The sequence below is a fragment of the Montipora capricornis genome, chromosome 1, assembly GCF_036669925.1.
Source record: "Montipora capricornis isolate CH-2021 chromosome 1, ASM3666992v2, whole genome shotgun sequence".
Lineage (NCBI taxonomy): Eukaryota > Metazoa > Cnidaria > Anthozoa > Scleractinia > Acroporidae > Montipora > Montipora capricornis.
Window position 1 is genome coordinate 47,987,568 of NC_090883.1, and position 21,500 is coordinate 48,009,067.

The 21,500-nt window shown below is 39.7% G+C and overlaps 1 protein-coding gene across 1 annotated transcript; it reads left to right on the forward strand.

Annotated features, from left to right (window-relative positions):
• The first annotated feature begins 2,516 nt into the window (after positions 1-2,516).
• LOC138046713 (cilia- and flagella- associated protein 210-like) lies at positions 2,517-20,017 on the forward strand. Its single transcript, XM_068893309.1, has 16 exons — positions 2,517-2,581; positions 2,659-2,711; positions 2,834-2,989; positions 3,369-3,422; positions 5,430-5,549; positions 7,146-7,262; positions 8,947-9,035; positions 9,544-9,670; positions 9,794-9,844; positions 10,361-10,435; positions 10,846-10,889; positions 12,566-12,686; positions 13,603-13,674; positions 15,549-15,632; positions 17,289-17,369; positions 19,026-20,017. Exons 1-16 carry the CDS (start codon positions 2,536-2,538, stop codon positions 19,383-19,385), a joined length of 1,650 nt encoding a protein of 549 aa, XP_068749410.1. The 5' UTR covers positions 2,517-2,535; the 3' UTR covers positions 19,386-20,017.
• Positions 20,018-21,500: the final 1,483 nt, after the last annotated feature.

Sequence of the window (21,500 nt, forward strand, 5' to 3'; positions counted from 1 at the left end):
AAATTAATCTCACGCTAAGGAACCGTTACAACTAAACACCAAGGAAACCCCTTAAACAACTACGGAGAAACCAAGAAGCAAAAACCACACAAAAAAACCAAATAACAGCAAGAAAAACCAAATCGAACACTTCAAAAATGGACTAAATGAAGTGTCCAGCAAAAAAAAATGTGGGCTCAAAAGAGCCCTAAAAGTGAGGAAAACTAAAAAACGAAAAAGACTCGGCTTACCCCGGGTTACCGCTGAATGCGGAGCATAAGTCCCCGGAGGGTCACCGAAAAGAAAAAACCGGAAGACAAAGAAAAGTACAGCACCAGAAAGACTCTTACCACACATCCAAACATGGAAAACCACACTCCAAAAAGAAAAAGGTATCCATGCTGCAATCCAAATATGAAGGTCTCCCAGCAAAAATTGAAGAATTCTAGGCATGGCTTGAATCATTAAGCCAAGGATGGTCTATAGGTTTTAATTTCTTCCTTGCATTTCGACATGTGGTAAGCACATTACTAATCACACCATAGTACGCACAGAACGCATGCGCATTTGTAAGATATATAAAAACACATGATCCTTCAATTTGTAAATAGCCGTTGAACGTTCTATAATCGCCGTTCCTGTTTTTTATCGTTGACTTTTATAGCAAAATTCGTTTCTAAACATTTTTTCACTGAAAAAAAAAAAACAAAAAAACAAAAAAAAAACGAAAACTCTGTTTGGGGTCCCCCGACATAGTTTTTGGGTTTAAAAGTAGCACAACACTTTCGACTTTCACTTTTCGCTTTCTCTCCTTCCCTCTCTTTTCGCTTTCCTTGCCTCATTTTGTCTTTCTTTTTTTTACAACTTGCTGGGCATTTGGTAGGTTTTATTTTGGTAGGAAGAGTTTCTGACAAACCTTTCATCATCTTAGAATCAGGTGCTCAGAAAGGTAGGTGGGTAATGGAGCAGCTCCTCTGTTAGAACATATGTTAAAAAAGGATGGTCTATAGTTTGGCATTTTTTCGTTGCATTTCAACATGTGGTAAGCACACTACTAATCACACCTAAGTACGTACAAAACGCATGCGCATTTCTAAGATATGTATAAGCACATGATCCTTCGATTGGTAAATGACCGTTCAACGGCCTGTAATCGCCGTTGCTCTTTTTTACCGTTGATTTGTACAGTACCCTTCGTTTCTAAACATTTTTTGAGTGGAAAAAAAATAATTAAAAAAAAAATTGCAAAAACTCTGTTTGGGGTCCCCCGTGCTACTTTCGATCCAAAGAGGGAGAGATTAATCGGTCCCTGAGCCATGCGTGATTAACCCCTTGACTACGGCAGCTCCTCGATTAGTGTAATAAAAACTAAGGATAGTCTATAGTTCTGAATTTTTTTCCTTGTTCTTGTTCATGTGGTAAGCAGTAAGCAAAGTTAGTACAGAACGCATGCGCATTCGTAAAATACGTATTAACCCTTTGGCTACTAGAGATTTGGCCGAAAAACACGTTTTGAAGCTAGTTGAGGGGTTTTTTGGTCACTGTCGTGCTGTTTAAGAGCTAAACCTCCCTACAAACCCGTTTCCAGGTTTTACACTCCGCGGCCTTTTCAGCCAGGTGCAAAATAAGCGCTTGCAAAGTTTGGCATGCGCAGAAAGCAAAATTTCGACATAGTTTTTGGGTAGTTGAGAAATATCCAGTTATTTTCGGTATCACCTTGCAGTTGAACAGTGAAGCATTCCTTTACGATAAGAATCAAACACGAATTGACCTCTTTAGTTTGCACGTTTTCCCATTGCAGACCCCGTAATGTTCTCGAGGGAATTCTCTTTTTGTTATTTTAAAAGTTATTCGTAAATATGCGTGTACGTAAGACGACATTTGAAAGAAACTGTTCTCCAGAGTAACATCATGTGGTCTATCTGAAATGGGAAAAAACAAAACGTACAAGCTGAAGAGTGCAATTTATTCGTTCATAGCAAAATGGTTATCCTCTGATACTTTCATAGGCATTTAACAACCTAGTAAAAAATAAAAAGGTTGCCCAGAACACCGGTTGGCGATTATTTTCACCTGGCTGTTTTGCATCTATAAAATGCAACTAAACACAGCATGTTTCATGATCCGTTCCAGATTGGGAAAGGTTGAAAAGTTTTGGAAGCAATCCTTGCTTTTACTTATTGCAAACTGAGGCTTTCGTAGCTGTTTACAGAGTTGAGGACCCTTCAAATATTTGAAAATGACCTGGTGTTGGCAGCCAATGATAACGCGTTCTTTTTAGATAAAAATCAAAGACGAATTGTTTGTGATTGCTTCCTAACAAGATCAGAAAGCAACTGATCTCAACAGAACTCCCATTTTGTAAGCAATGTATCCACAACTTCTTCACAGTTTTCCTTTGATTATTAAGTCTGTTGTAAGATAATCGCCAAATAACGGTTTCCTTTGTTAACGGCTGTAGGACGTCTTGTTAGCATTGGATTACCCCAGTCTTCCTCCACTCCATTTGTTGTCATCATTCGCGTTGCCTCAGCAACAGCAAAATCGACCAGAAAGATGGCGTCGAGAATCATGCACGGCCGAAGAGAGGGGAAAACCAGAGGTAATTTCTTGCTTCAAGCGCATAGATTCGGTGCGATTTCCAGATTTTAACGAATAAGATTTATCTTGGTTTCGTAGAAATGAACGGCAATGTACTGAGTGTCATTCCTCAAGGGGTAGATCCGCGAGAGGTAATATTGACTTGTTATTTAACCTGTAAGCTTACTGTTTTTCTTTCACGCTTTCTTATTCCATTAATGTTCTCATATTCTTGTGGATATATCCTAACCAAGAATTTTTGCCCTGAACGTAGGTAACTGTCCTTCAGCCTGACGTGTGGAGACGAATTCAGAACAATCTATCGGGCTACAACGAGGAAAAAATGCGATTAGAAGCGAAGATGAAAGAGAGAAAGGAACTTCACTCTCTGTCTAAAGATACCGTCAAACATTGGGAAAACACGATAGAGGTTCGGTTTTAATGCTTTTTTCATTTTATCTAGATCAAAGAGTAAAAGGGCTAAATTTAAAATCAAGCGAAAGCCTACTCTAATCTTGGCTATTAAGCTTAAAGCGCAATGAATGTTTGTACATGTGCTTTTGGCTGGGATTGATTCGTTTTCTAGTATCCACCCTTCTCCCCTTAGGATGGCAGAAATCTTCCTAATTTGTGTGGGTCGTTACATCTTTTGTGCTCACCTCGCAAGGATGCTGGAAATGTTAACTCCCTATTTTTTAGAATTTGAAGAGCTGTCACATTTTGATGGCACACTGTACCTAGTAAAACTCTGAAGTCATGGAGAATATCACTTTCTAAAACTTATTGGTTTACCTGCATGTACTTTGTAGGGACAGCGCCTAAAGAAACTGCAAGCTAGACAAATAAGAGAGGAGAAGGAAGAGGTTGGAGGCCTGTTTTATTGATATAAAATACGTCTTTATAAGTAGCCGAGTGCACAAGTCCTGTGTTGTAAGTTACAGTACCCTGTTTTTTCAGTTCTGAGCTTTACATAATTATATCCCGGGGGAGGACTAGCTCCCATATAAAAAGGACGGGGTTAAGTGCCCATCAGAAATTTTGAAAAGAACCCCTAAGAGGTACCACGATGCTGTCTTCTGGGCGTGGCATGAATCTTTTTCACCCGTAAGGGGTACCAAATTATGGGTTTTAATTAGACAAAAATTAAAGATTAGTTTTAAAAAATTAGCTGAACTGATTTTGAAGTTTTAAAATCCTCACTGTAATGGTCTAAGAAGCATTTTTGTTCCAAAAACAATTTAATTTCTGTTCTGAGAACATATCTAAAATGCGAAGAAACCTCGTGTATTTTTAAGGAAAATGTGACACAAAGGCCTGGGATCGAGTTGAATTTGATGTCATCCGTTGTGTAAATATATATATGCAACTTGTGAGAAGATTCAGTGCGGTTGTGAGCTTATTTTACTCCTACATTTTATGATTTAAAGCGGCAAGAGCACCCACAACCATATAGAGTAAAAATCTGTGATCTTCTCTACTGGCAGATGTAGTTAGGTTATAATTTTAACAAAGAATAACAAGTTGGCGAGAAATCCACGTCAGGTGAAATCTTGTGGTATGTTCACATCACTCTAGAGCCCATCACTTGTATTTTCAGTTCTCGGTTTCCAGATTACAGTTCTCCTCCTCCGTGAAGGCATTAAGTGCATGTAATTAATATCCGTCTTCCAAACAACATTGAGGAAGTTGTTATTCATCGTCATTGTAGAAGTGGAAGGATCTGACTTGGAATATGGCATGGAATGAAGTGGTCGATCAAGAGCATCGTCTCACCTGTGTGAGCATATCAATTCACACTGCACCTTCCTTCGCTCTTGATCTGTGGCAATTGCTGGTTAATCTTCCTTTCTTTTTGCTATGTTTGTGGTTGGGAAATCGTTTCGTTCAATCTTCGGACCCCAGACTCATCAGCTAGTTTGACCCTTCTATTCGTGCAAAACACAGCACTGGATCAAAGTCTTTGTAAGTTTGAAACCGGGCCAGTGTTTTTGGACAAATTTCATCCATTTCTTTCTTAAATCCCCCTTTGTAGGAAAAGGATGCATTGATATACCTGGGGTCAGACAGGGATTTTTAATTTGCAAATGACTTAAGCTTGGGGCCCCCACCAACACAATATTTTCCGCAGACTCTCCTATTTGTCTTGTTGTTGATATTTCCTACTGCAGTCTAACACAACTGATGACGTCATGAACACATCTTTGGCCCTGCGTGTGTCACAATTTTTTTGGCCGAAATGCCTAAGTTTGTGCTGCGAAAAAACTCACTTAGGACATTTGTAGGAAGATTCAAATAACAAAATCATATCAAGCAAAGCCTAAATTTTAACTTAGGATATGAAATAAAAAATGATGGTGAACTTTCGAGTCATGTGCACTTTGACTAATAATTGAAGGAGAATGTCAATCACATCAAAACATAATCTTGATCAAATGAGAGTTGATGCTAAACTCAGCATTGAAGAACCAAAACAAAATCATGGCGGATAGAGAAGAATGGAAGAAACTATTTTATAGCATTTAGTAGTCACACTCAATAATCCTTCAAGGCTAATAAGTCATTCAAATGGATTTGAAGCCATTATATATATTAATCAAAATTAATATTGGCTAGAGATTAGAGATTCAGAGTGCCTGATGGACAAAAAGTTCTGATCGAGATACCAGAAAATATTTGTGGAAGGACTTGAATGTGTTCTCACTTAACTGCAGCTATCCTATTCCCCATCAGTTTATAAGAGTTTATTTCAAGAATGTCCTGGTTTATTGCCGGTGGAATTATCTTCATACAAAAAAAAAACATCATACCATTGTTGTAAAATAATGCATAATTATTATCATTCTTCCCAATTTTTACTTCACAAAATGTAGGAAGAAAGGGTTAAGATTGATGAAGAAGAAGCTAAACACCAGGCACAAAAACGCAAGGAAGCCATTGAACGAGCCAAGACTCTTCAGTATTACCAAACCGACAGAGTGAAGACATTTCATGTAGGTTACTATGTAATCTTGTCCCCAGAGTCTGCTTTCCTTTTGGTCAGCACCAAGAACACAGACTCTGGCTACATCCAAGGCAGTAAGTCCGCAAATCACTGACTTCCGGCTCGTCTGTGCATGCTCAGAAATTTGAAACAATGGTTACAAAAATGGACCTTCATTTCGAGTGCGCATATGATGGAAGTGGCTAGAGTCTGTGCTCTTGTAGGCTCGATTACCAGCCGTTGTTTCGGGAAATGAGCCAGCACTCACTCTCAAAATCTCGGCTGGAAGGGTGAGGTGAGCCATTGTAAATCTCCACCAATCAGAAACTCGTCTGCACAAATTGAGCAGGCATACATTAATTTTTTGGCTCAAGTTGTGCCTGCGAAAGTATTCTTTGACCCGGCATGTTTGAGCTTTACAGTGCCTTTAAGGTGGGAAACATCAAGGATTTTGACAATGGAAAGTGTTCTAGAAGCTGGGGAATAGTATTGTGTCGTTTTCTATTACCTTAATTCGGAAACTTCACAACTTTTCCAGTTGGCGCCAAAGGCAAAATGCAGCTTTCAAATTCATTGCCATGATTGCAATTTCTCCTCAGACTTTGCTAATGTAAGAGCAAGTAAAATTCCTAAAGATCAATTGAAATTACTGCTGAGTTTATTGGTGGCAAAATGAGGGGGCCGATGAGGTTGACTGAGAGCTGAAGCGGCCAAAGATTTTGCTGATGATTTGCCAGTTGTATTAAGACTCACATCATTGACCATTTAACGACAAACTCCAGCTTGCATCATCTGGAAACTTCGCCAGTGTAGACGTTTTAAGCATTGTTACTATGGTGTCCTTATAGGGTTTATGCAGTGGGCTTTCAGGATGGCAGCAGACTTGAGGGTTACAGTTACTGTAGTTTGTTAATGTCAAAAAGTTGGTGCATTTTTCGGACAGCTCGAGGACCTCAAGGCTTAATGGAATGAAATTACCGATAAAAGGAAAAGACATAAACTACAGTAGTTGCTTGACGTAATAGGAGAAATGACCACTTGTGTCCATAAGATCTGGAGACAGTGAAAGTGCAAGGATGACTTTTTGCATTCAGCTATAACCCGCTCATGCAGTCTTCAAATATACACTTTCCTACCTATAATCCCTGTGTGTATTAATTCTAACAGAGCCAAAAGGGAATTGTTGATAAAAAACCAATAGATGTAAACTTCTTCATGTGATAACTTTACAACATGCATTAACTATAACAAAGTGAAAGGAAAAGAACTATGTTAAAATAACGTCCTTTGTGGAGACACGGGAAAGGCAGCAAGGCTGAAGAAAAAATTAAAGTTAGTCCATTTCATAGTTTTGCAAAGTTTCCTGGCCAGTGAAAGTGAGGCTGGTATTAACCTTGTTAAGGACCCAACCTCAGCACTTTTCTCTTAAAGGTGATAACGAATCATGCCTGATGCCAACTAGCTTAAATTTATATACATTGTAAGAGAAGCAAAAAGTTTGTATAAAAGCAAGGTTAACTCCCACCTCACTTTTATTCAAACTCCTGCTTACTGACTGAGAAAACAAGACTTGTATATTGGCATATTTCCTTTTTCTGTTTCCCAGGGTGCTCTGCTTCTCACAGAAGTTCTTAAGGAAAGAGATGCCCAGATTGAAATGAAGAACGGCAAGCTTGATGCTGAAAAGATTAGGGAGGAACATCTTCTTCGACTGCAGCAAAGGGTGATGATGAAAAATAGAAGTTTACTAAAATTTTATTATGAGAAGGGCTTAAAGAATGGACCAGTATATTGACCAGTATTAAATTCCGTGCATTCATCTGTACCCTTCAAAGACCAAAGAGTGTAGCTTCAATTTATGGTCCTCACACTTCACACTTTGGCCATAAATTGAACAGAACCAAATGCAAGCCAATATTACATAGCATATTTACTCGTGTATCGAAGTCGACATTTTATGACCTAAAAATCGGCCCAAAAAATTGCCCTTGACTTATACTTGATCAAATCATACATAATAGAGCTTGTTTGGTAGAACTAGAACTATCAAATAATTAGCAAAACAATAATTGCCATTAAAATCTGCTTAAAAATTGACTTTACAAAACAAGTTCGGATCATTGTATTAAATTTTGCGTGTGATGAGCTTAATTGGCTGGCCATTTGGTTGTCCACAGGAAATTTGGAGAAATAAAATGTAAGTGGGTTAAATACAAACCTCTGCACATGCCTGAGACTTCCACTATAGTGACTTTCGTATCTGTAACTTTGTAGATATATAGGGTATTTTATAGTAGAGCGAACCGATGTTTAATTAATTTTGACTTCATCCAACGATCTCAGTAACTTTAGTAACCTGGCAAAGTTTTATCAAGCCATATTATTGTTCAAAACTCTCTGGTGTTCTTTTCATCTACCAAATCTATAGTCAAGGAAGGTTACCTTAAAAAAGGAAGATTTTAAATTTTCACTTGAAAACAGCAAAAACGTCTCAAGTTTAAAACTAAAATACAAAGTTTTATGAAGCCATTGTTCAAAACTCTCTGGTGTTCTTTTCATCTACCAAATCTATAGTCAAGGAAGGTTACCTTAAAAAAGGAAGATTTTAAATTTTCACTTGAAAACAGCAAAAACGTCTCAAGTTTAAAACTAAAATACAATGTACTCATGTCATTGCTAATTGCATGTCATGTTTCAAGAGCTTAAACTTCATTTACAGCTAGTGGTTTCTTTTTTGTCCACTGCAACTGCAAAAGAATTCTCACAAATAGAGTGTATGACTTTAACTTCGAGGAAGAATTCTATCAATCTGAATTTCAGCCCTTTAGCCCAAAATGAAGAAAAATCAGTTTTTAGGTTTTGAAAATTGTGGGGGGCCACTTTATAGACGCAAGGTCAAAGTATACACGGCTAAATACGGTAACCAAATGCAAGACAACTCATTTACAATAGATGCACTCCCAATTTTGACATTCAACACAATGTGAGAAACTGCTTTAGGTGTAAGCATTTGCGGGTGTGTGTGTACGCGGCTGAATTAATATGCAATACGAGAGTTTTGCGCATTCAGACTTTTAAACTCCTGTTTGGCATAAAGCTATATAATATAATAAGCTGCATTTACACGCTGAAATTTTAAGCTAGTGAGAAAGTGATGTCACTTTTCCCTGGACCCAACCCACTGAGGTCAAAATCGGACAGTTTTGAATGTGAGTAATGGCGGACCATGAAATCCTAAACTTGCACTCAAAGTAAACGGCCTTTGCATAAAAGTCAAAGCTCAAACTTTGGCCAGTCAGGTGTTGAGCAAACATGCTTTCAAAATCTGAAGAAAAAAAGAAGTTAATATTTTTATGACAGTGTCACTTTAAAAAACATTGGTTTTAAGTGATTGTCTTTCCTTGTAGCAACGCGAGGAAGCCATAATGGAAGATCAGAAGCGAGCCTTGAGAAGGTACAATGAGAGGAGAGCTGTTGCAGATTTCCAAACCTTGCAGTAAGTTAAAACAAAACATGACCATCTTTATGCTCTCCATTGGATGTCTAAAGTATAAGCTGCTCTGAGGTGGAGAGGTTGGGGTGGGGCTTTCCCTTTTCTATTTTCTCCTTAACTGAAGACTAGGCATTAATCGCTTTGATTTTGAAAAGGCTGTCCAAAGTTTTCTACTGGAAGAAGTTAAGTAAGAGAAAGGATTTTTTGCCCACACTCACGTAACAAAGCTAAGGAAATTGCAAGAACAGTCTTCATTGTAGTCTGTACAATTGACTCGATGACAACACCTTCGTGCAGAAAATAAAGAAATGCAGCATTATGGTTTGTTTGCGGTACATTAAAATAAATGCTTATGGCTATGTTGTATCAAAAATTTAATATGCACATCCTCAAAGGAACATTTTCAAAAAGTAGCATGGAAGTTTCTCTGCATTTCATTTTTGAATGGCACTGAGAAATGATAGAAAGCTGTTTGTGCACTCCCAGATTTATAGTTTAATTTCACTTGTAGAATTCTTGATCATATTGAAGAAGGCAAGAAAGCTAAACAAACAGATGTGGAAGAGGGTAACAATATTAAGCAGCAAGTGGAAATGTATGAGGCTGCTAAACAAGCCATTGAAGAACAGAGAAGAAAGGTTCGTTATCGTGTCAATTCGCTGTCACAATCATTTTCCGCGAGAGGAGTGTATGATGTAGGACTTTCTCAGACCTGAGCTCATTGTCTGTTTACTTTCTTTCCATTTTTGCTTTAATTTAAGGAAAAAGAAGCAATCATGGAAGAACATAAGAGACAACTTGGTGACAAAGAAGTAAGTTTTTCTAGTTTTAAAGATGTCCAGTTTTTCGTACATTGTACCAGAAGAGAAAGTCACCCAAAATTAGTGCATGATCTCTGACATGTTGTGAGTACTTAGGTGGGTATTTTAGTACCAACCAAAGGCCATGGTTTGCCAAGTATTGCTTCTCAACTGGTACAATATTATCTATTTGCGCTACACTTCGGGGTGCACTCCTCAATAAGGCAGGGTACTGTTTCAAATTGCTCCAGCGACTCCCAGAGCTGTGTCAGCTAGAGTACGTACTCCTGGTGAAGTCATGTTCACTAAGGAAAAAATGCTGCCGTACTTGTCTTTTTTGATAATAAAGATGTATTAAATCAAGGGAATTTGCATAGTGCTAAAAAGACAAAACAGAAATTAAACATGAGTTGAAATGCATGTAACTGATCAACTACATAATTAGTATTACCAGCAACTAATATTACAACTTGAGATATTAGGACTTGGAATGCAAACTTACAGTACTCTTAAATTCTTTTTAAATAGGCCAGACGACAGTTTGAAAAGAAAAAGATAGAAGAGGAAGAGGAAGAAATTCGACAGTTTGCTCAAGCTAAAAAGGTGAACTCATGATGTCTTTTCATGGGTAAAAGTTAGAGAACTGTGGTGAAGTGGTGACTTTGCAAATGAAGGAGCAGGGATGCTCGTTGGCAATTTTGAATTAAACCCCTAAAGGAAAGCAATCTGGGCTTGGCCCAGGCTTCTTTTGACCCCTAATAAGACCTTATTTTTAATATAAATGTCTTCACGAGATCTTCACGGCTACATATAATGGTGTTTTCCCCAGAACTCCCTAAGTGAGACCAAAATCAAAATGAGATTCCCCCACCATCCTCAACATCACCAACGTCATCTCTGGAAGGCAAAAAGGACTGTTACAAGAATACACATGAAGAGTCACGTGAGAGGTGTGTTCTCATTGGTAAATGCTTTTATCAATTCTCATTTTTAAAACTCTCTTTGTTTCATAGAAAATGGCAAAGATGCGCAAATCAAAGGAAACAGAATTATTTAAGTAAGTGTTTGACGACAGTAATCTGATCTACACTTTGAAATATTTGCTGTTTTGTTTTCCCTTTTTTATTTCGTATGGAAAGCATGATTGACTTCCATATTAACCGAAACTGGTGGGTAAAATTGTAAGATACATTAGCTGTTGTTATTTTTCTCCTCTTCTCCGAGGGCGTTTTCTTCAATTTACTCTTGCATGAAAAATATCTATTCTTAGTTTTTTTGTAAAGTTTGAGTTGAGTTGAAGTGTCCCCAACAAAGTGCTCTGGACCTCAGTTCAAAAATGTGGGTATGCTAAAGTTGTTTTGGGATGAGAATAGTAATCTGTGTAATGCAAATGAAATCGAGCCGAAATAAAGTGGATCAAATGAAATTTGATTCTTTTATCACTCACATTTGTGAAGTGGGAGGGGGGAGGGGTGGTTAATGGAGTAACTGTAGAAAAAAACCTTTCGAAGAAGGCAAGAAAATCATCATAGCCGGAAAAACTTGTCAAGCTCCTCACGCCGAATAATGCCATGAGCGAAGTGGGAGGGGGGAGGGGTGGTTAATGGAGTAACTGTAGAAAAAAATCTTTCGAAGAAGGCAAGAAAATCATCATAGCCGGAAAAACTTGTCAAGCTCCTCACGCCGAATAATGCCATGAGCGCACTAATGTGGATCTTGGTGAAGAAAATTTAGCATTATTTCTTTATCTTGCGTTGAGCGATTTTTCGTAGAACTGGCTATGCAAAAAATGCCTCGACCTCAGGTGACCGTGGTGGCATGGCAAGCATCGAACAGAGGACACTCGATCTTTACTAGCGTTTTTGCTTGAAAAACTTTCATTTAGAACTTTCCGCAACTAGACCGGACCGGCTAGGCAAGGTTATTGCTTTAAACACCATTAAATCGGCGAGCTTTTGACTTTAACGCACTTCGTGCCAAGTTTACCTCCTTGGAACCTTGGATTGGATTTGACACCAATTGGATTTTGAACTATGCTTATCAGAAATGACCTTTATATATCAGGATTGACTATTTTGTAAAACCTAGGATTGACTGCAAAAACCAATTGTAAAAACCTTTGATAAAATAGATAAGTGGTCGATAGAGCACGTATAAAAAAATATTGTTTTTTTCCCTACACTCTTCTTTGCTTCCAAAGCAATTGTTGAACGCACTTTAATGATCTGAGATTACTACTAGTTTTAACTGAAATAGTAGTAATTAGGTGAGACACTGCCCTTGCCTAAAGCTTTTCCTGAACTGAAGTAAGGTATTTTACACCGTAAGAGCTGGTTGTCACTTACCACGCAAGCTGGCTATCATAAGCATCCTACACTATCGGACTATGGGCAGTCCCTTCTTTCGCCGCTAAGTTAGTCGAGCGCGGCGTGAGAAGACAGACATGAGAAAAACATAATGCCCCGCAAAATGGCCGTGCTCGAGTCCAGATTTCGCGCGGCCATTTTTTTTTTTTTTGTTCCTCTCTTCTTGTCGTGCTCGACTAAGTATTCGGCGAAAGAGGAACTGCTCGTAGTCTGCTTTCATTAGGACAAAAGACCCTAAATTAGGACAAGTTTGTACTTCTTCGTATGTTGCTTGTGTTACTGGTTGAGTCGTAGAGAGGACAAGGCTTAAGCTAGTAGTAGTCGCCTTAATAATGTGGTAAGCTGGTATGTTTTGTTGTGTTAACAGTGCCTTCCAAGATCACACCGAGCGAATGAGAAAGAAGCTCGCAAACCAACGACAACAGCAAGTTGACGACGAGGACGACAGAATAGCAAAGACCGTGGCAGAAAGGGAAAGTAAACGAGAGGTGTGTCCCGTTCGTTATGTTGTCTTTATGTACGTGGTAAACCGTTCTTTACCTCACTAATGATCGAGATAATTGTTGTGGTGTTGTTGGGGGCTGGGGGAGGAAGGAGGTGGAGGGAGATTTCACCTAATTGGTTGACCGTAAACTTCGTAGTAACTTAATAGAAACTTACGGTCTGTGAATTTTTGGGGACGAAGCTTATATCATATGCACTAGAATAGCACTGTCCATAGTCAGACTCCAAAGCCAATCAGCTCGGTAAACATTATTACAAAGATGGAGGACATTACATGGCCGGCGCGCGTGGATAAGAAGTTTCTCTTCGAGTGCCAGCAGTATCTCTCACGAGTGCGCGCAGCGAACGAGTGCGAGATACCATCAGTAGATAGAATTCGTATCCCCAAGCGGCCATGTAATGTTCTGTTTATTGTAGATACTGATGAAATGTTCAGATTAAAAACAACTTATTTTACTTATTACCGAAATGGCGAAAAAGTGGTCATCAACCGCTAAAGCACGCATGTTGTGTAACATGATACTACATGCATGACTGGCTCTTGCTTCTTGCGGAGTGAAACATCATTACATCATGATTTTACCATCCTAATTGTCATTGGTTCTTTGTGTGATATTTCTGTCGTATCCATGGATATTTACCGCGGAAAATTATCTCGGGAAGTATCAGTCACAATCACTAAATGCCTTTTTTCCCGTTTTGAAAGAGTCATCTCCCACGGTAAAGTTCCCTTTGTGACCACGCCTATTATTCGCCTCATCTTATGTCAAAGGTCAGGTCTGATTGATCGTTTTTACGGTGGACTATGGAAAGTAGACGGTTGGAAGTGTTTGTGCTACTAAGCTATACGTATCATCTTATCAAGACTTATCAATTTTGCTTTTCCTTTTAACTTTCTAGGCAGAGGAACGAGAAAAACATGATTCAGACATGAAAATGCACAAGGAAATTCACGAACACAGGACCCGCATGGTAAGGTTACTTGAGCTGTCGGTCGATTCATTTATTTGTTTTGTTCATCGTTGCTTCTATCTATCCGTTGCTTGTAATGACCGGTTTCTCCTTTTTTAAAATCGTACAAAGGCGTTTATGCAGCAGGTGAAAGATGGACACGCACCATCTCGTTTGTTGTAAATGCAAACAAGCCACCATTTGACACTGTTTTCAGTGAATGATATATCTAGAATAGAGCGAGTTTCAATGGAGTGTCGTAAAACCAGAACCAAAGTAATTGCTTTGGCCAATCAAAAAGGATGGAGACGATCCAGTGAACCAATCAAAACTCGAAGTAATAACACGTAGCCGACACAAAGCGCGGGAAAATGAGCACGCGTGAGCCACGATTGGTTTTGGTTTCACTTCTGATTGGTTGAAAACATAGCGCGAGAACCTTCAACCAATCACTGAGTGAAGTAATGCAAAACCAAAGCAATTTGCTTATTACTTTCCACACTCAATTGAAAACCGCTCTATATCGTGAAATATATATACGGTATATCTTACTAGATGTTTTGGTGTGTAGTATCGCTGAGTATTTTTACGAGTTGTGCTGGATTTTGACGAACTCGCAAGGGTGACTCAAAATACAAACAACGAGTTCAGGGGCCCGTTTCTCGAAATTAAAGTCCCGAAACTTTACGGGCCATTTTCGAGTATCACAATTCCCTTTGTATCTCAAAAAGGGAGAGGATTTAAGTCGTCAAACTTCACAGTCATTTTTCTTTTTGTTACCTTAAAAACATGTTAAAAGCTCGGCTTTCCAAAATAAGCGGTTGGCAGTTTCACAAATGGCTTTTCGGGCCCGAAAAGTTTTCGGGACTTTCGAGAAACGGGCCCTAGGTGGCATCAAAGGGATTGGAACCCATAACCTCTGTGATGCCGGTGCAGTGCTCTACCAACTGAGCTATGAAGCCACTCAGTTGGGAGCAGGTCAATTTGTTGGGCTCAGTGAAATGAATGTACGTTGAAGTGCGGTTTTTTTTTTTGCGAATGAAGTGTTCCTCGCACTCAAGTGAACATTTTAAGCAATTGTCGAACTCATGCCCTCTGCGATGGCGGTGCAATGCTCCACCAACTTAGCTACGAAGACACAGTTGGGAGCCAGGTCAATTTGTTTGTTTAGTGTGTTCCTTGAAAGGACTCGATGAATGAAATAAATGTATAGAGCAGTGCTCAACTGCAATAATCTCCAACTCTCATGTACTGTTTTCCGTCATAGTAGTATGACTGGAAGATTTGTGCCTCGAGTCTCTAGAAAGGAGTCAGCGAAAAGAATTACTGTCGGAGCACTAGTTTTCCGCGTTCCCATGTCATTCACCCAATTAACGCAGGCTTTTCCGGGTTCAATTTCCGTCCTGGGGCCCGTTTCTCGAAAACCCCGAAGCCCTTCGGGCCCTCTTCGGGCCCTCTTCGGGTGCCACAGACAATCTGGTGTCACAGACAATCCGACATTTTTCTTTATGATAACTTGAAAGCATGTTAAAAGACCTCCTTAACTTTAGTTTGGGTTGTACCGGTTCAACTTCTCAATCTGTAAAATCGCTCAATTGTTCTGTTTATTTCTATCAGTCATTTCATTGGCTCGATCAAGCGGGTATTTTAAATATTATTAAACTCGTTCAATGACTGCATGAGCACCCACGTGTCTCCGTTAACTCAGCTGTTTTTCATTCGAACTAGTTATCGGAGGATAATAAGCTCACTGAGCCACACTGTGATAAACACTCGGATTTTTTCCGATTGCCTTGTCCGAAGCTATCTTTCCAATTATCTTCGTGACATTTTGACTAAAACAAAAAAAAATTTTTTGAAAATTTTGCCTTTGTCCCCCCTTTGCTATTTTGCAGATGAAGGAAAACGAACGCTTAGCCAAAGAAGAAGCTCGCAGAGATCGCGAAATACTTCGTAACAGGGTGGAATCTGACAATCTGGTAAGTTAAAAAACAAGACTTAAATTGGGCGCTTAACTTATTGAGTGTCGCGAAAACTCGAGTGACGCATCTTCACGCGGGAAACTCTTTTCGTGTCTTCTCGCGTGCTTTCTCGGCTTTACTGCTCAAAATACAAACAAGGTGCTTGAACATTCGAAATGAGGTTTGAGAAAATGTTTGACAGGCGAGCGAGGATCATGAGGAATTAATGTGTTGCCCACCAAGTGGGCAGTTAGTGGGGTGCCAGGTCAGACTCCTGTGTGAAAGGGTTTTGTAGGGGGCTGTGGGTTTCACATCCAGAGCGGTCATTTGTCGGGTATTTTGACAGAACATACTGGCTAGACCGGGCATTTGGCAGGAAAAACACTACAAAGCCTTTAAATTAACACACTTTGGGGATGATCTATGCTCCTTCAGAAGAAATCGAGGAATGATCATGAAGTGTTCCTTCAATTTCTTGCATTTTCTTTGCAACCTGACGGGTCTGGCCCGGCACTTCGGACAAAAGGAAAGCGCTCTTATTAGTTTGGCTTAGCTTGAGGGTTGAACAACAGAGTAAAGCTCAAATTGATAGCGTTCCCTCTGCAAGTACGGACCACCACCCCGGAAGCTCTATGCACCACTCCGCTAAATGTAAATATTCTGTGGGATCTTTAATTCCCTACGGTGTTTGTGAACAATGATTGTTAAACGGGGTCTACGGTTTATAGTCCATATCCGAGAAGACTGGAAAGTCTCATTAATCGTAGATGTACATTGCAGAGGCAGAAGAACTGTCCTCTTTACTTTTTTCATGTAAATTAATTAATTATTTATTTATCAAAGCTATGACCAATCAGCAGGTACTATTTGAGTTGCATGTACTCCTCTGTAAACCCCAATACAAATCAACTGTGATTGATGAAAGTAAACAGTAAAATTAACTTTTCATACAGACTCCTGTTCAGCTATTTAGTACTCATTAACTTTTGATACAGATCTCTACTGTATTTAATTTATTGTTTTATTTCTCGAGTGCGATAAAATGTTCGCGTCCGATCTGTATGGGCGTTAACAATAGCGAGTCGAAAGCGAGCCATTGTGACCACCCATATAGATCTATCCCTCATAATTTATCTACTACACAGTGTTTGTGTGGAGCCGTGGTTCCAAACCACGATCAACCGCGCGACTGGTGCGATGCTTAACCAAAGCTTTCTTTTTGTAGTTCTCTCGGATAAGGACTGTTTAATTCGTATATTTGGTTTCTAGAAACGTTATTAGCGTAAAAACTCTGTGGGACGTTAAAAAGTTCAGGATGTAGGCAACGCGTAGTCTCAGGTCGGCGCTCTGAGCGTGGTCAAGTTGGGTGACCTCATCCGTGAAAGTGAAGCAAATGTGTGCATGAATGAGGACTTCGACGTTGGTGTCTAGCTTCGAGGATGCCAATTTCTTTCTGCTGTTCGCGTCCCAAATCCTGACACGATATTAGGCTTGCGTTTTATTTCGTGGACAGCGTTAAGCGGCGACCAGCACGACTCGATACACATTGATTTTAGAAGTGCATTATTTTGAAGCATAAGAATCTCAGTGTTGCGTAAGAGCAAGGAAGACATTTTGATAAGGCAGAGACCAAGAATTATTTGAGTACATTGTACCTTGTTTTTTCTTATGTAGTACCACCTCAAACAAGAAGAAAAGAGGACACAGCAACTGACTGAGGCCAAGAAATTAAAAGAATTCCAAAAGACTCAGACCGTAAGTACAGTTTTACATGCTCGTAATTATGTAAATGTGAGATTATTTACAGCTCACTTTTCACACTGCTAAAGGCAAGGACGGTTTGAAAAGTGCTCCACACGTTTCGCGGCTCATTGAAACGTACTGCATCCCGGGCCTATAGAGTCCCGGGAAGTGGACACCGTGCTCTACTGAGTTATTCGAAGGATGGACAACACTTTCCAAGCGGATAAGTCACTTAAGACCCTTAGATCTAATACAGTGACCGTAATGAAGATGTCAAGAAATCAAAACGTTTCGTTTTTCAAACTTTGTCGTGATCGTTCAAGCGTATTCAACTTCTACAAATTAACCGAACTACCTACTCTCTGAATTCGTAGGAACATTGTTCAGTACGATCAAAAAGCAAAATAGACGGCTTGAGATCTACATGGGGCCCGTTTCTCGAAAGCCCCGAAAATTTTTGGGCCTTTTTCGAGTGTCATAATTCCCTCTGTATCTTAAGAAGGGAGGGATTTTAAGTCAACAAACTTCAGTATCATTTTGCTTTTTGTTATCTTGAAAACATTTTCAAAGATCAACCGTATGAACAAAAGCCGAAGGACAATTTCGTAACTGGCTTTTCGGGTCGGAAAAGTTATCGGGACTTTGAAGAAACAGTCCCCTGGCCGTTTCACGTGTCAGATTTGCAGGGAAGGGCCTTAGAGAAATGCACAGTTACACCTGAAACGCACGTGTATGGTTATTTTTTTGGTTATTTGACATTTATGGAGCGTTTTCACTCATGTGACCAGCAGCCATATTGGATTACTGAAACAAAGGAAAGTGTTTGCATAAAAATAGAGTTCAATTCCCGGAGGATTAGTTTGGTATACGTACACCATCATGGCCGCCATTTCTTTGTCTTGGAACACCAACATGGCCGCGGTGACGTCATGTGAATTAACGCTCTATTCACCGAATTGGAGGTTGCTAGCGGTGGATCAGCGGCTAGTGGTTAGATTATCGAACACTAGCGATCGAAAACTGTCGAATTATTGAGTGGCAAAGAAATGCTAATGAACCCGTTGCATCGTCCGTTGTGAGCAACAGTCCTCAACTTAGATTTTCTGGTTTGTCGGGCTCAAATTTTTAGTGATGGCTAATTATGAAATGCGCTTTCAATTCTTGGTTTGCATCCACGTGATGAGACGGCCATGTTGGTGTACAAAACAATTGAAAATGGTTCCACAAGTTTTTGCATAATAATTGAGTCAAATTCCCAAAAGACATTTTACAGCATTGTTCTGTTAACCAACATGGCTTCCGTGACGTCAGATGAAAACCCTCAATATTCAGTGGTGATTCTTTACTGATTGATGAGAAGATGATGGCATTTGAAAATGGGGCAAAAGTCGTGAACAAATATTCCCCTGTTGTCTGCACTGTGTCGATCGTTTAGCTCCATCAGGCTGGAATACCTTTCGTAAATGCAACTCCACATATTTATTTTCCAGATTTGATGACAGAAAGAAGATTTTTCCCACGCGTCGGATAACATAAACACAGAATCATGTGATCATGAATTAAAATGTTTACAACAATACCCGCATAAATTAAAATGCATAAATTAAAATGTTAACAACAATACCCGTGGCCCGACACCCAATTGACTTTCTGTCTTCGTGTTAACAGGACAAATTAACCGAGAGACAACACCAACAACGAGCCTCTGAATTAGAACTGGACAATCGCAACGGAGAGTTGCTCCGCGCTGAAGAGACGCAGTTCCAAGAATATGCCAACAAGGTCATTTCAGAAGCCAAAGAACACGGGCGAAACCCATATCCGCTTATCAAAGCCGCCCGAGAAGGGCCAGGGGGTGGCCGAGGCCCAAAGTTTGATGGCAAACAGGGACTACGACCGAGTTACCTTGTTTATGATGGGACAGGCGTACAACTTCCTAATTACTCCAATGGCACCACCCAAGGAGCCCATACAAAGATTTACGGTCACCCAGCTGATAGCATGAAGCGCCTTGGGTTCACCTGGTGAAAGTATCTTGCCTTTCGCGTGAACAATTCTAAACGTTTGTAAAGGAACTTACTCGTTTTGCACATTTCATCGTTTCTTTGGGGATTCGTTTATCAATGGATTTATTGCTAGAATGATCTCTTTTAGGCGTGATTCGTCGCCTTGCACTCTTTGTAAATAAATATCCTTGTTACTAAACCAACAACTTTTGCGGTTCTTCGAAATTTTGATCCGCCGAGAATTATGTTGTACTGTTTTCCACTGTCATATGATAAAATATGATTCCGTATTATTGCACTGCATTGAGGAGTTGTTAGCGCACACTGAAGCCTGCGATTCTTAGACAACATCATATTTCTTATCATCATTTTGCAGTGAAACAAGCCATGTCGTAGTTCGCTTCCCTTCTAGTTGAGAATGATCTACATTAGGGAAACAAAACATTCAAGCGAATGATTGCTTCTTACTGGCCGAGTTCTACAGGGTTTTCGTTCGAGGCCGGACACCAGAGGCCGGAAGTTTCGTCCGGTCGTTTCCCGTTCCGTGTCGGGTACTTTTATTATATTTGAGGGGTTTGTTTTATTTCTTATAATTTTTTACCTTACTTTTTAAAGATAATTTGAGTGAACTCCAGCCTTGCCTGGGAAACTGAATCTTGGGTTTCAGAAACAGTGGAAACAGAGTTGCTGACTGTTCTATTTTAGTAATTTCCTGGGGAGGAGGGGTTTCCCTTAGACCCCCTTAGGTAGCTCCCGCCTTCGGCGCTCACAAGGCGCCTTGCGACGCCAAAAAATGTCCCTTCCGGTGCTTTCAGAAATATGTCCGCTACTTTACAAAACTGTCAAGAAACCCTTGTTCTAGGGCTACCTTGATTTATTCAAGGGAGAAGTGATCCTTGCACTTAGCTGGACAATTTAAGCATTATTCTTTCTTATTATATCTCTCAGATAGTACGCGCGCTGTAATTGGCTAAATTAGCGGGCCGTATTCTACAGTACGGCCCGCTGTACAGCCCGCTAAAATTTAAAATTTCGACAAAACATCATCTAGCGAGTTTTTCATGTCATTTCTGTTGCATAAATTTGTACTGAAAACTGTTTGAATCTTGCAAGCAACTATTTCAAACTATTTTGGCACGGCATTCTTTGTGGCAGTTAAACCTTCCGCTTAACTTTGACTAGTTTCCTTGCCCGCGCGCCGGTTAACCTCAAAGATATAATAAATATCTTACTAACCTCGTTTTCTCGGTCCGTACTGTAAGTTACGGATCCTCGTTTTTTCCCGTTGATTTATGGCCCAAGCGCGAAGCACGCGGACCATAAATCAACGGGAAAAAACTCGGTCCGTAACTTACAGTACGGACCGAGAAAACGAGGTTAGTAAGAGGTATTTATATAGACACTTGAAAAATTCGGACCCATGGCCGATGTCAGTGCAATGCTCTACCAACTGTCATGTGAAGCCACACAGTTGCACGTAGGTCAATTTGTTGGGCTCATGTGTTTCCGTAAAAGGACTCGATGAAAGAAATGTATAGTTTTGAAATGCGGGCTAGGTGTCTATAAATAGAGACTATTGTTTTTAAAATTGTCCAGATTGGTGCGAGGATCAGTTCTGCTTTTCGTCTATAACCCACACTTCAATAATAAACTCATGTTTCACTTCAATTTTATGCGCACTCGTGCCATTAATTGAACTGTGAAAATACGGAGCTGGAGATCTTAGAACAAAGAATAATATTATATTCATTGTATCTCCAGGCCAAGCAACAAAAGCAAACAGACTGTCATCTAAATTGACCAATCAGAGCTCCCGTACTTTCTAAGAGAGAGATCTATTTGTGTCACCCAATTTAACCGTCCGTCATGTTTAATAACACTGCTAAATTTGTCGTCACCAATAACAGCATAAATGCGTTAATTAAGTCCTAATCTACGAGAGGGGAAGTCTCGTTTCTTTTTCAGATAGCACAACTTAAGATAAAACGTTTGTCGCTATGTTAATGGCCACATTTAAAGGGAGACGTCAAAATATACGATATCATAACACAAGCGCGGAAAACAGAGACAAACTAATCAAAATGCATTTTAAAAGTTCGACACCTATCAAATCCTTGTATTGTGAAAGCGTGAAAAA